Here is a 13,201-nt window from a genome sequence, read left to right as displayed (position 1 = left end):
TCCTTCCAGAGAAGAGCCCAAGTCATGCAACATGGTGGCCTTCCTTTGGATAGGATTTCTGAGAATTTTGACTAAGCTCTCTAAGGGCCTGGAGGAAAAAATACTGAAACAGCCTGACCCTGCAAGTCACCTGGCCAAGGTTCAGGCTCTTGCCTCAGTTGGTGTGGGAAACACTAGTAGTTCTGATCTTCCATACCTCATTGGGGAGCACGGGGTCTCCTCTGGGTCTCCTCAGTGGATGACAATGCCAGTGACACCCACAGGTCTGGGTAGGTCCCCAGATGTGCTGCTCCTATCCTGTTCTGATGGATGCACAGCCCCTCACCTGAAGGTTCTTGGCCCAGTGGACTTGCTCTAAGCATTGGATTAGAGGAAACTCCAAACACAGGTCCTGGGGTGGTCACAGGGCTCTCATGATCTCATTATTGCTGAAACTTGAGGTCTCTTGAGTGGTCTTCAGAACTTTGACTCCCTCCAGATCTTCTACACATCTACTTCTTGGTCAAGAAATGAATATCAATTTGGTTAAAAATCTTTTTGAGACAGGCAAGGACATGTGTCAACCTTTTCCAGTGAGGTGGGTTTGTGGCAGAGTTGAAAATAGCTCCTGTATCACTTTTCAAATGCCTGGAAGGTGGGTACTTGCCACATTCTTACTGGTGATAAAGGATTTGAGGACTCTGATGTATTTTCTCCAGAGCTGGTGGTGGTGATTCCAGCCACTGACTCTCTCCAGTCCTGCATGCCCTGACCTTGGAGTTCAGTGCAGGAAGCCCAGTCAAGGAGCATAGTGGTGTTGTGATCCCCTGTTGGGCTGTGATGAAGGCTGGGGAAACATTTATCCTTATCAGTTGACCTGTGTAAGACTTTAATTCTGTGTCTGGGTGTCCAGAACACTGTTTTTATCACATTTTAATTTGCACTTTTTTCTTCCACACTTGTTCTCTGGACATGAGGGTCATGAGTGCCAGAAAAGGAGAAAGGGATGAGGAATCTTTACTCTTACAGGGACATCATCTCCATTTTTCATCTTTTCCCTGCTTGCATCTTCTTTTTTGGTCTGCCATTTAAAGAACTTGTATTGAAGGGAGTGGAAATTCATAGCCAGGGCACATCTTTTATTTATTTAATTATGTTGTTGCCCAATAGAACTTGATGTAACTTAAAAAAAAATCTGTTATATACTTTTCAAAAAAAAATAATACCTTGTGACCAAGTAGGTGATATCTCAGGAATAGTATATTACTACTAACAATTGAATATTAAATATTGCTGTTAATCACATTCACAAAATTATTCACCCTCTAAATAGATGCAAAACTAGAACTTCACAAAATTCAATACCATTCATGTTCTAAGTGATAAGCAAATGAGGACTAGAAGGATAACACCTCAATCTGATAAAAAGTCCTATAAACAGCCTACAGGTGATTTTATACCTATTAGGAAAAGCCTGAAGTGCCAGAATCAATAAGTGAATTTAACAAGTGGCTAGAAGTGCCCATAACTAGGGACAGAAGAGGAACTACTGGACAATGGGAGTCTGTCCAAAAGGAAGATGGAGGGTAGGGTGAGGCTGGTGAGGGGCTTGCCTTTGTTTCAGCTAGAGCAGATTTGATGGGGAAAAAAAGAGAAGGATATCTTCCAGGTAAGGAAGAGAAGAAACTCCAGATTCCAGGTAGAGGTCAGTCCTGAATGACTCCAATAGGGAGATATTGTCTTCTGCCTTTGTTTTGTACTCAGGTGTTTAAGTATTTGCAAGAATGCCTTTGGCTTTGAAATACAGAGGAACTCACTGGCAGAATTAGCTGAAGAAAAGTCAGTGGAGTAGTTATCATTTAAAGACAAAGTAATAAATGGTGAGGGGCTCTAGCCATGGGACAATTGTAGCAGCCTTCAATTTTTTTTTTTTTTTTTTTTTTTTACCTCTAAGCTGTCAGGTTGGAAACTTGATAAGATAATAGTGATTTCTGGACAACTCAAATATCAATCCTTAGAAAGTAATTTTTTCTAACCAGGAGCACAGATGACAAGGACAAAATATTAGGTGATGTTTAGTCTGAGATCCAGTAGATCCAGCCACAAATGCCTTTTGAGGAAAGTTTTAAAGGCTATTGTCATTTTATCTTTATGTTGAAAATGAGCTCTGTGCCTTAATAGGTGACAGGAAAATATGTTTTCAGTGTTTAATTTTTGTAAATTGTATTCTTTCCCTGTGTATTAGCAGATAGAGATCTCATTATTTAAGAAAAGAGATAAAAGCAAGCAAGCAAGCAAGCTGCTTAACATTGGAACCATTTCCCCTCCTCCTGGGTGTTTTGGTGCTCATTGTAGATCTCTCACTATCCCCTCCTCCTCTATCCTTCCTAGCTGCTTGGACCTCTTTACTTCTAGAATCAACTTTTAAAATAACCAGTATTTGTCTCTCAGATCCTGGTTTATTTAACTAAAAGTCCTCCAATTCATCAACATTGCTGCAAACGATACAATTTTATTCCTCATTTATTGTTAAATCATGATGCAAAGAAAAGACAGCACTGACTCCAATTTTAAACCAAATTAAAGCAAGCTTATATTGTGTACACAAAGAGAGCTGGCCAGTGGCTGTCTCACCCAAAGCCAGGCTACAGAACAGCCTAGCTCTCAGGGAAGAAAAGGTTTATATAGCACAAAAAGTTACAAAGGGGGATGTTTTGGGGACTTAACAGCTAACAGTGTTGTGGAAAATGTAATACAAGGGCAGATAGAAGGTTAATGATCTACATGGTATGATATTTCAAGGTAGGGAGTAAATTCAGATCCCAACATCAGAATTTATGAGTCATCACTTAGGTTTCAGAGAGGGTAGTTATCTGGTCACGGGGAACCAGAATTTGTGAGGTGCCACTAAGGTTTTAGAGAGCATTGTTATTTAACGGTCAAGGAGAGCCAGGTATGATTGAGTTCAGAGCATGGGCAGGAATTCCAAACAAGTTTAGAAATATCAGTAATTTACAATAAAACAGAAATGAACTTTTCATGACTTTGTGATGAAAGGGATCCTAATCTTAAGATGGAATTTGGCTGGGTTCATCCTTTATGGCTGCATATGATTTTCTTGAGTATATTTACAATATTTTTGATATTAATTAACTGATGGATGGGCACCTAGGTTGATACCATCTTTTGGCTAGTGTGACTACTCCCACAATAAACATGAGTGTTCTGCTGTCTCTTTGATATAATAAATTCCTATTTTTTTTTCCTGAGGTTTGAACCCAGGGGCACTTAACCACTGAGCCATGTCCCCAATCCTTTTTATTTTTTATTTTGAGACTCGATCTCGCTAAGTTGCTTGGGCCTTTGTAGGTTGCTGAGGTTGGTTGTGAACTCAAGGACCTCCTGACTGAGCCTCAGGTGCTGCTGGGATTTCATCTGTATTCTACCATACCTTTTTGATTTATATAACTTAGTGAGTTTGCTGGATCATATGGTAGTCTCCACAATGACACTAATAATTTTTGTTCCCACCAACACTGTATATAAGATTCACATTCTTGACACAACAGGTGATGAGAATCAATGAGGGCTGAATTGTTTCCCCAGATGTGAAAATTGAACACCTGAAAAACATGGAGGCAACCTTAGAGAACAAGTTTTACTTAAAGGATAGAAGAGAAGTCGACTTCTCTGCAGAGATAGGGATCCAGAGCTGGTATCTAAAGAAGTGTGTGTGTGTGTGTGTGTGTGTGGGGGGGGGGTGTCCTGCCCCTATTATACTTTTTAGATTTGCTTTCTTCTCATTTCCTCCTTCTCCCCTTATCTTGCCTACAGGACCAAAAGGTGGGTCAAAAAGGTGGTGTGATCCTGGGTAGTAAAGGAAGGGAATGGCCCAGGGGGCATTCATTAAAAGCCCCTGGAAGGGAGGAACAGTGGTGGGGGGCGGGGGCAGGTTACCTTAGCAACAGTTGAAGGAGGAAGGGGAAGGGCTCTGGAGATATTAGCATTAATTTTCTTTCCTTTTGAAGGAGACTTAGAAAAAATATTTTTTGGCACTTTCTGTTCTATTTAGGATGGAGACATTCAAGTAAAGATTTCATTTCTTCTGTAGAAATTTCATTTTGCTTCCTAAAAGGCAAAAAAAAAAAAAAAAGTGAACTCTCAATTTATTTTCACTTAAATTATTTGAGGCAAGGGATTAATAATTCAACTATTCAAAACATCCCCAAAATTGAGCTTTCATCTCAAGTCTTATGGTTTGAATAAGCGTACCCCAAGGCTGAAGTAGTAAAGGTTTGTTCCCCAGCTTGTGGCACTATTGGGAAGTGGCAGAACTTTTAAGAAGAAAGCCAGTCATGGGGGGCATGTCCTTGAGGGGATATTAGGACCCTGGCCCCTTTCTGTCTCTCTTTGCTTCTTCCATGAAGTAAGTGGCTTCCTCTGCCCTGCACTCCCACCATGCCCCAGGCCCCAAAGGAGTGGAGCCAACTGACCATGTATTGGAGCCAACCTCTAAATCTATGAGTCAAAATTAACCTTTCCTTTTTCAAAGTTGATTTTTTTAGGTATTTTGTTATGATAATGAAAAGCTGACACACCGAGATATCAGATGATATGTTTAACCATCAGAACATCCCTGTTTCTAATTGCAGAGATAGAAAAAAACTCAGACATAATCCAATTCAGTGATTTAGATTTAAAATCACCTAGCATACTCCCCAGAGATTTCATAGAACCTGAGGAAATTTCTTAGGCTCTCTGGAGATTAGTCTTTAGTGCATCTGAGAACCACTGATTTAATCTAATCCCATGGTATAAAGATGAAACAACAGCTCAAGGCATTATTTGTCTGTGGTCTCTCAGCTAGTTAGGTACAAGATCAAATGAGGGACATACATTTTAAAGACCAGTATAAATATTATGCAATACAGGTTCTTCACTGTTTTAGGGTAGCCCACCAATGTTCTTATACCATACTGGATAACTATTTGAAAAATCATAAATAACTGTTTCTTTATGAAGTGCATAATCTTTTGCCTCAGAGTTCCTCTAAATCAGGTGTTTTTAATCTGAAGTCTATGGACAGGCTTGGGGGGGGGTCCACAAACACCCTAAAATTATATGTACAATTTATTTGCATGGGAAAAGGGGCCACAGTTTTTTTAAGATTATCCAAGAGACATAGCCTAAAAAGAACTAATAATCATGGTATGGAAACTTATAAAGGGACAGTTCAGGGAGCTTCATCAGAACAGGCTACTCTGATGGGGGTTCCAACCTCTGAGAGTTTTTCTCCCAAACACTTTGGAACTAGGGTCATGCTTTCTGCTCAAGTCTACTTGAAGTTACACTAATCTGATTATAAAGCCTTTGGGATGAGCTTTGCTTACTGGAGAGCATTTTTCCCCACTTCAGCCACATTTCTCTTATAGTAAATCACGGAAACTCACCAAGACTCCGCAAAATTCTATTCACCCCACTGGGCTCAGACTCAGGAATTGTTTCCAAGTACTGGAGTGCCCGGACCTCAAACAAACCTATAAAGAAAACTCATGTTGGTAAACCTGTTCAGTGCTCTGGAAATTAGTTAAATAAAACTTTATTCTTATTACCAGTATATTATTTCAATATTACAAAATAAATAATTCTCAAACTGAACATTTCCAAGTTTGAGCCCTTATAGCTTTACATTGTTTTTGGATTATATTATTATATTCATGCTATTTAAGCCATCACCAAATAAAGAGAACTCTAGGATTAAAACTGACCTTTAACTCCACTTTTCCGAAGCTCTCGGTCCTGGATGAATCCTGCAAACATCTGAGTCTCCATGAAAAGATCGAGAAAGTGGCGTACACTTCGGGATGTGTGAGATTTACGGAATGGTTCCCTTTGGAATACTCGCTCCCCACGCTCAGTGACAGTCATGTTCAAAGAATAATGTCCAACCAATTCCACAAAAAACCTGACAAATGCTTCAGACACCAGAGAATTGAGTGTCACATCTGCTGCAAAATGAAAGAAAAAAAAAAGAAAAGAGAAATCTCCTAAATGTTGAGTATCTGGGAACACAGGCTCTCGGGATGGAAGTCATACATTAAGAGGTGGAGAATAAACTGAGGAATGCTCATTCTTAGCTTTCTTTCGTGGTCCATGACCAGCAAAAAGCAAATAGCTCATATTCTGACCTTCATTTTCCTCCCACACATACTCTTATTACATCTTTTTTTTTTCCTGCGGGGTGGGTGGGGGTAGGGGATAACCAGGGATTGAACTCAGGGGTACCCGGCCACATCCCCAGCCCTATTTGTATTATTTAGAGACAGAGTCTTGGTCTCGCTGAGTTGCTTAGCACCTTGCCATTGCTGAGGCTGGCTTTGAACTCATGATCCTCCTGTCTCAGCCTCCTGAGCTGCTGGGATTACAGGCATGTACCACCATGCCCGGCTCTTATTACATCTTGCTTTGGACATCTATGGTTTCATGGGTAACTGCTCTTTCAAAGGTTACCAGCGAGAACCAACCAAATCTAATCGACTTTTCTATTTTTACCCTTCTTTAAACTCTGTGCTTCATTCCTGCCCAGCACCATGTTTCTCTTCTCTCCACTTTATTCTCTCCTGATTCCCTCATTCTTGTCTTGCCTTTAAGACTAAACATTAATTTTTCTTTACCTCTTCATTTCTAAGTATGATCCTCAGAACACTTCTCTTCAACATTCCCTTTCTTAAAAAGCAAACTGGCACACAGAAAGAACTAGTTATTTTGGTGATACTCAGTCTTAGATCTCCAGCCTGGTTTTCAGCCTGTGCATTTTCTGGCTATCTATGGGTGATCATTGTTTGGATGTCCCATTAGCACATAAATTCCATTTATCTACAAATCACCATATCAGGTTCCTTTTGGAAATTGGCAGATTATGAATCAATTAAATAAAACACATTTAAACAAATAAAACACATCTAAAGCCAAATTTACTATATTTCCCACCAAATGTTTCCCTTTCAACTTTTCACCTCATATTTCACCATGATTACTCCATAAAAATAATTTACTGATGCTAACACACAATAAAGGGCAGGGCTGAGGGAAAAATAGAAGTTTATTGCATTAGACAAAGAACAATGAAGGGAAGGGAGGGTGAATAGGAATAGGAAAGGCAGTAGAATGAATTGGACATAACTTTCCTGTGTTTATATATGAATACACCACCAGTGAAACTCCACATCATGTACAACTGCAAGAATGAGATCCTAATTAGAATAAGTTATACTCCATGTATGTATAATATGTCAAAATACACTCCACTGTCCTGTATATCTAAAATGAGCAAACAAAAAAGTAAAAAAAAAATAATTTGTTGAGAGCTCAAGAAACACCAGGCATTATATTAAATGCTTTTAACAAACACAATAATGAGGTAGGTATTACTATATCTCCTTCATAGTTGAGGAAAATAAAGCTCCAATGGTCAAAGGAATTCTTCAGGGTCATGCTATCCAGGTAAGCAAAGATGCTGGACTCTCAAGTACCATGATTTTTTTTTTTAATTGAAGATTAAACCCAGGGTACTCTACCCCCACTGAACCACACCCCAGCCCTTTTTATTTTGAGACAGGGTCTCAGTTGCTGAGGCTGGCCTTGAACTTGTGATCCTCCTGCCTCAATCTCCTGAGTAGCTAGGATTACAGGTATGCGTCACTGTGCCTGGCCAAATCAGGTGATTCTTTTAATTTTTTTTTAGTTGTAGATGGACACAATACCCTTATTTTGTTTATTTATTTTTTTTAATGTGGTGCTGAGGATCAGACCCAGTGCCTCACACATGCAAGGCAAACATTCTACCACTGAGCCACAACCCCAGCCCCTGATTCTTTAACTACTATAATATACAGTTGCAATCTGTAGTATACTCTGCCTCCAGATCCCAGGCTGAAATTTCATATTCATCTTAGACTCCTCACTTTTCTTCCATCTGAATAGTCCTCCCACCCCCACCTTCACAATTCTCCTTTATCTGGGTTTCACCCTGGACTGGGAATCAGGAACCTATGTATAGTCAGTTCTATCATATCATAGCTGTAAAATAGTGGGTACCCTCACTTTATCTGTCATGGCCTGCCCCTACCTGTATAGTGACAGGGTGCTGATTAGGTGACTTCATTTGTTCTTTCTTCCTTCCTTTCTTTTTGCAATACTGGAATTTGAACCCAGGGTCTCATGCATTCTAGGCAAGTGCTCTATCACTGAGCTATACCCCAGTCCTTTAAATTACATTAAGTAATTGATTTTTTGGGGGGCAGTGCTAGGAAATGAACCGAGGGCCTCACTCACACTAGGCAAGTGTACCACCACTGAGCTGCATCTCCAGCCCCTTTTATTTTATTTTGAGACAGGACTCCCTAAGTTGCCAAGGCTGGCCACAACCTTGCTATCCTCCTGCCTTAGCATACTGAGTTGCTTGGATTACAGGCATGTGCCACCATGCCTGGCTAGGTGATTTCTAATGTCTCTTTCTGCATTACAGTTTGATTCTAATCTAGGTTTTTATTTTGTCCAACAGACTTTCTTCTTATATCTCTTCTTCTGTGGTTGAGAATCCACGGGCCATTATTGCATTTATTGTCAATGTTTTGCCCCACTTTCCCATTCCTTCCAGTGATTGCCCCATTTCTCTTCCACTTCACAACAATGTTTCTTAGAAGAGTTGTCTGTACATGTTGCTTCTGCCTTCTTATATCTAATTCCTTTTTTAAAATCTTATGTTGTTCTTTCATAACTTTTATTCAATTCCCTTCTACTCTTTAAAAAAATCTATTAGTGTATTATAGATTTAATATTAAAGTTGATTTTTACATAATTATATAAGCATAAATCATAATTTGTTCCAATTCAGTCCACAGTACTTTGTTTATATTTTAAGGTATCTACTTTATACATTTTTTGCATGTATGAATATTTCATAAGATCAACAGTGGAATGAACACTCAAGAACTTACCATAAAGCTTAGAAAAAAAGACATAACATGTCTCCAAAGCTCCCTGGGTGACTCCCCTACTCTAATAGAGGATGACCATCATTTGTAATTTTGTATTTGTTATTCTCTTGCTTAACATGAGAGTTTCATTCCACATGTATACACTTCAACAACATGCTGTTAGGTTTTTTTTACGTCTTTGAACAATATATAAGACTATGTTCCTCTTCAACTTACTGTTTTATTCAATGTGTGTTTTAAACATTCATTTTTAATATTATATTTTTCTGTCAATGTGCATTTAGATAGTTTTTAGTTTTTACTATCACATACAGTTTCACTATAAAAATTATTGTATTTGTTTCCTAGCGATCACATGTAATAGGTTCTCTAGGGTATGAATCTAAAAACTAATTTGTTAGCTTGTGGAATATGTATACCTTTAATTTTACTTTTAAATGTATTAAGTTAGGCCAATTTGTTTTTCCAAAGTGATTGAACTAGTTTACACAATCTCACCAATACTTGAGATTGTCAGACTTTAACATTTTTGCCACTATAGTGAGTATAAATATGGTATTGCATTGCATTTGTTTTATTTTTTGGTACTGAGGATTGAACTCAGGGACACTCTACCACTGAGCTATATCCTCAGCCATTTTATTTTTTACTTTGAGACAGGGGCTCACTAAATTTCGAAGGCTGGCCTTGAACTTGAGATATTCCTGCCTCCCAAATTGCTGGGATTACAGGCAAGTTGCTGGGATGGCAATCAAGTGCCACCATGCCTGGGTGCACTGTGGTTTTAATTTATATTTTCCTGATCTTGATGAAGCTGCACACCTTTCCACATGTTTTTGGACCTTTCATATTTCCTTCTTTTCTTCTCTCTTTTTTTTTTTTTTTTTTTGGTGCTGGGGATTGAACTCAGGATTTCACATATGCTAATAAGCATGTGCTCTTCCACTGAGCCACATCCCTAGCCCATGTTTCCTCTTTTACAAATGTTAGTTGGTACATTTCCCTCATTTTAACATAGGATTGTTTATCCTTTTTTTTAATATTTATTTTTTAGTTTTCGGTGGACACAACATCTTTATTTTATTTTTATGTGGTGCTGAGGATCAAACCCAGTTCTGCGTGCATGCCAGGCAAGCGCGTTACCGCTTGAGCCACATCCCCAGCCCTGTTTATCCTTTTCTTGCGGACTATGGGAGTTTTTTAAAAAAATAAATTCTAGACACACAATTCTTTTGTTAGACTTGTTGAAAATGTCTTCAGCTTTTTTTTTTTTAAATTTCTTTTTCATGGTGTCCCTTGATGTTATTTCTGTGCCAAAACCAAACCATCTGAATTTCTATAACTTTATAATAGATTCTGATGCCTATTAGTACAAGCCCCTCAATTATGATCTTTTTCAAGAGTGTCTTAACTATTTCTGGCTTAAGAATGATTGTACTTTCATTTTACTTTTTTTTTTTTTTTTGTGGAGCTGGAGATTGAACCCAGTGCCTTGTGCATGTGAGGCAAGCACTCTACCAACTGAGCTATAGCCCCAGACCTTCACTTTAAATTTACATATACTTCATATATGTATAACATGTTAGAATACACTGTCATATATATCTAAAAAGAATAAAAATAAATTTAAAAAAATATCTTTTCCCTACACGTGGTTTTTTACACGTATATGCTCTTAGTTTTTCTATAGTTGCTCCTCTAAGTTTCCTTTGCTGGATCTTCCTCTTCTTTCCAACCTCCAAATATCAGAACTCTAACATTATTGTCCACCAACCCAGGGCTCAAATCTTAAACCTCATCTGGTCCCATAGCTTTAAAATAACAATTTATTTTTTTAAAAATATATATATTTATAGTTATCAATGGACCTTTATTTTATTTATTTATATGTGGTGCTGAGAAATGAACCCAGGGCCTCACATATGCTAGTCAAGCACTCTACCATTGAGCCACAACCCCAACCCCTAAAATAGCAATTTCTTTCTTTCTTTTTTTTTTTGGTACCAGGGATTGAACTCAGGGGCACTCAACCACTGAGTCACATCCCCGGCCCTATTTTGTATTTTACTTAGAGACAGGGTCTCACTGAGTTGCTTAGCACCTTGCTGCTGCTGAGGCTGGCTTTGAATTTGAGATCCTCCTGCCTCAGCCTCCTGAGCTGCTGGGATTACAGGTGTGCGCCACTGCCCCAGGCTAAAATAGCATTTTTTTCCTTTTTTAATTGTAGATGACACAATACCTTTTATCTATCTATCTATTTATTTATATGTGGTGCTGAGGCTTGAACCCAGTTCCTCATACTTTCGAGGCAAGTGCTCTACTGCTGAGCTACAGCCCAAGCCCCATAAAATAGCAATTTCTTAATGCATGTCTCTAGCCCCAATTTTTTTCCTCTGAATCCCAAATTCACATATACATGTGTGTGTGTGTTTGTGTGTGTGTGTGTGTGTGTGTATATATATATATATATATATATATATATATATATATATATATATGCCTACCTAACATATATAAATGCCTATGTAATATCTCTAGTTGGATATCTGCAAGGTATCAGATGTCTAAATTAATACCTAAAACTTAAAAAAAAACTAGATTTTTTATTACTCCTCTAAATCTGTTTCTTCCTTAGTGTTCTCCATCAGTAAATAGCCTTAGCTTTCTCATCTGTGAAATAAGAATTACATAATGATACTTGCTTCCTAAGTGTATTAAAAGAATGAAATAAAATATATGCTAAATGCTTAGTATAATGCCTGGTACAGAGTAAGCACCCAGTAAATACTATTTGCCCATTTATTCAACAAGTACTTATTAGATGGTGAAAAGAACAAATGGGGGGAAAAAAGAGGCAAGGAAAAGGCTAATGAGCTCTAGGAAAGTGGGTGAGAATTTTAAGCAGGATGTTCAGGAAGAACTCAGAGAGATAATGACATGAGCATGGACCTACAAGAAGAAACGGTAGGGGTCAGGTAGACATCTGGGGGAATAGCATTCTATAAATATAACGGAGCAAGTGCAAAGGCTCTGCAGTAGGAGGAGGCCTGGCATACACAGAATTAGCAAGGAAACTGATAAGAAGGCTTTCAAGGTTCAGGGAATCTAATAGAACTTTTGTACAACCTTTAACAAGAGTGTTGGACTTTAGTATTTACTGCCTTAACTTTTAAGACTTTGGCCCATATATCTCCTACCTTGTGAAAAATTCTTCTCCTGAGCCAAGATTTCATTTCGATCTTCCAAAATCTGCATCAAGGCAGCTTGAAGTTTAGATGGTAGAATTTCATTCTCATCAGATACCTGAGGGGAAAAAAATGGAATTTGGTATGAGCTTTAAGGGAGGTCTCAAACAAGCACTAGTTAAGTCCCCAAAATTCCACAAGTGATTTTGTATAATCTTAGCTGAAGAATCAGCCTAAAGTTTCTTTCCTTCTATGGTGTAGAATCCGTGATGTTCATGGTATATATATTTAAATTTTATTTTTAAAAAGCAAATAAATCTTATAAATTTTTCTGGCATGTTTCCATCAAATATCGTTCACGTACTAGTCTTATTCTATATCTCTAAGACTGTCCCCATTTGAGTGTAGTAGTGCATGCCTGTAATCCCAGTGATTTGGGAGATTGAGACATCAATCACAAGTTTGAGGTCAGCCTCAAAACTTAATGAGACCTTGTCTCAAACAACAGCAACAACAACAACAACAACAACAACAACAACAAACCAAACAGATTTAAAATAATTCTCAGATAAATGATATTTCAAATGTGATGAGCTAATTTTTTTTGGGGGGGGGGCAGTTACTAGGGATTGAACCCAGGGGCACGCTACCATTGAGCTACATCCCAAACCCTTTCTATTTTTTATTTTAACACAGGATCTAACTATGTTGCCCAGGCTGGTCTTGAACTTGTGATCCTCCTGCCTCAGCCTCCCAAACAATTGGGGTTATTGGTGTGTGCCACTACACCCAGCTGGAATTTTTATTTACATTTCTAAAACTTTACATATATGTATCCCCGCTTAGTCTATAAGACCTGAGGACTCAAACTTGTCTTAGATATCTTTATATTCAAACTGCTTAACAGAGTATCTAGAAATAATCAGTGCTTAACAAAGGCTCTCTCTCTCTCTTTCTCTCTCTCTCTTTCATTTTTTGTGGTGCTGTTGAACCTAGGCCTCATGAATACAGAGTCAAGCACTCTAACGCCAAGCTACA

General features: G+C 38.3%; 1 protein-coding gene and 1 pseudogene across 5 annotated transcripts in view; both read right to left on the bottom strand.

Annotated features, from left to right (window-relative positions):
- The window catches only part of LOC308656637 (protein SET-like), a 119,174-nt pseudogene that overhangs the window by 10,438 nt on the left and 95,535 nt on the right, over positions 1-13,201 (bottom strand). The window lies entirely within an intron of this gene.
- DENND2C (DENN domain containing 2C) overlaps positions 4,012-13,201 on the bottom strand; it is an 85,608-nt gene continuing 76,418 nt past the window's right edge. For 2 of the 4 annotated variants that reach the window (XM_081307906.1, XM_081307908.1), the window contains 4 exons: positions 12,176-12,281; positions 5,748-5,987; positions 5,430-5,516; positions 4,012-4,107 (listed from right to left, as the gene is read on the bottom strand). In XM_081307906.1, coding sequence (XP_081164032.1) covers positions 4,076-4,107; positions 5,430-5,516; positions 5,748-5,987; positions 12,176-12,281 — 465 coding nt within the window. In that variant the 3' untranslated portion in view covers positions 4,012-4,075. The remainder of the gene's footprint in view (positions 4,108-5,429; positions 5,517-5,747; positions 5,988-12,175; positions 12,282-13,201) is intronic. The other 2 variants (XM_081307907.1, XM_081307909.1) reach the window with 1 other exon arrangement.

This window comes from Spermophilus citellus, assembly GCF_964194105.1.
Source record: "Spermophilus citellus genome assembly, chromosome: 9".
Classification (NCBI taxonomy): Eukaryota; Metazoa; Chordata; class Mammalia; order Rodentia; family Sciuridae; genus Spermophilus; species Spermophilus citellus.
The sequence above is the reverse complement of the archived record's forward strand: the minus strand, read 5'-3'. Positions and strand labels throughout refer to the sequence as shown.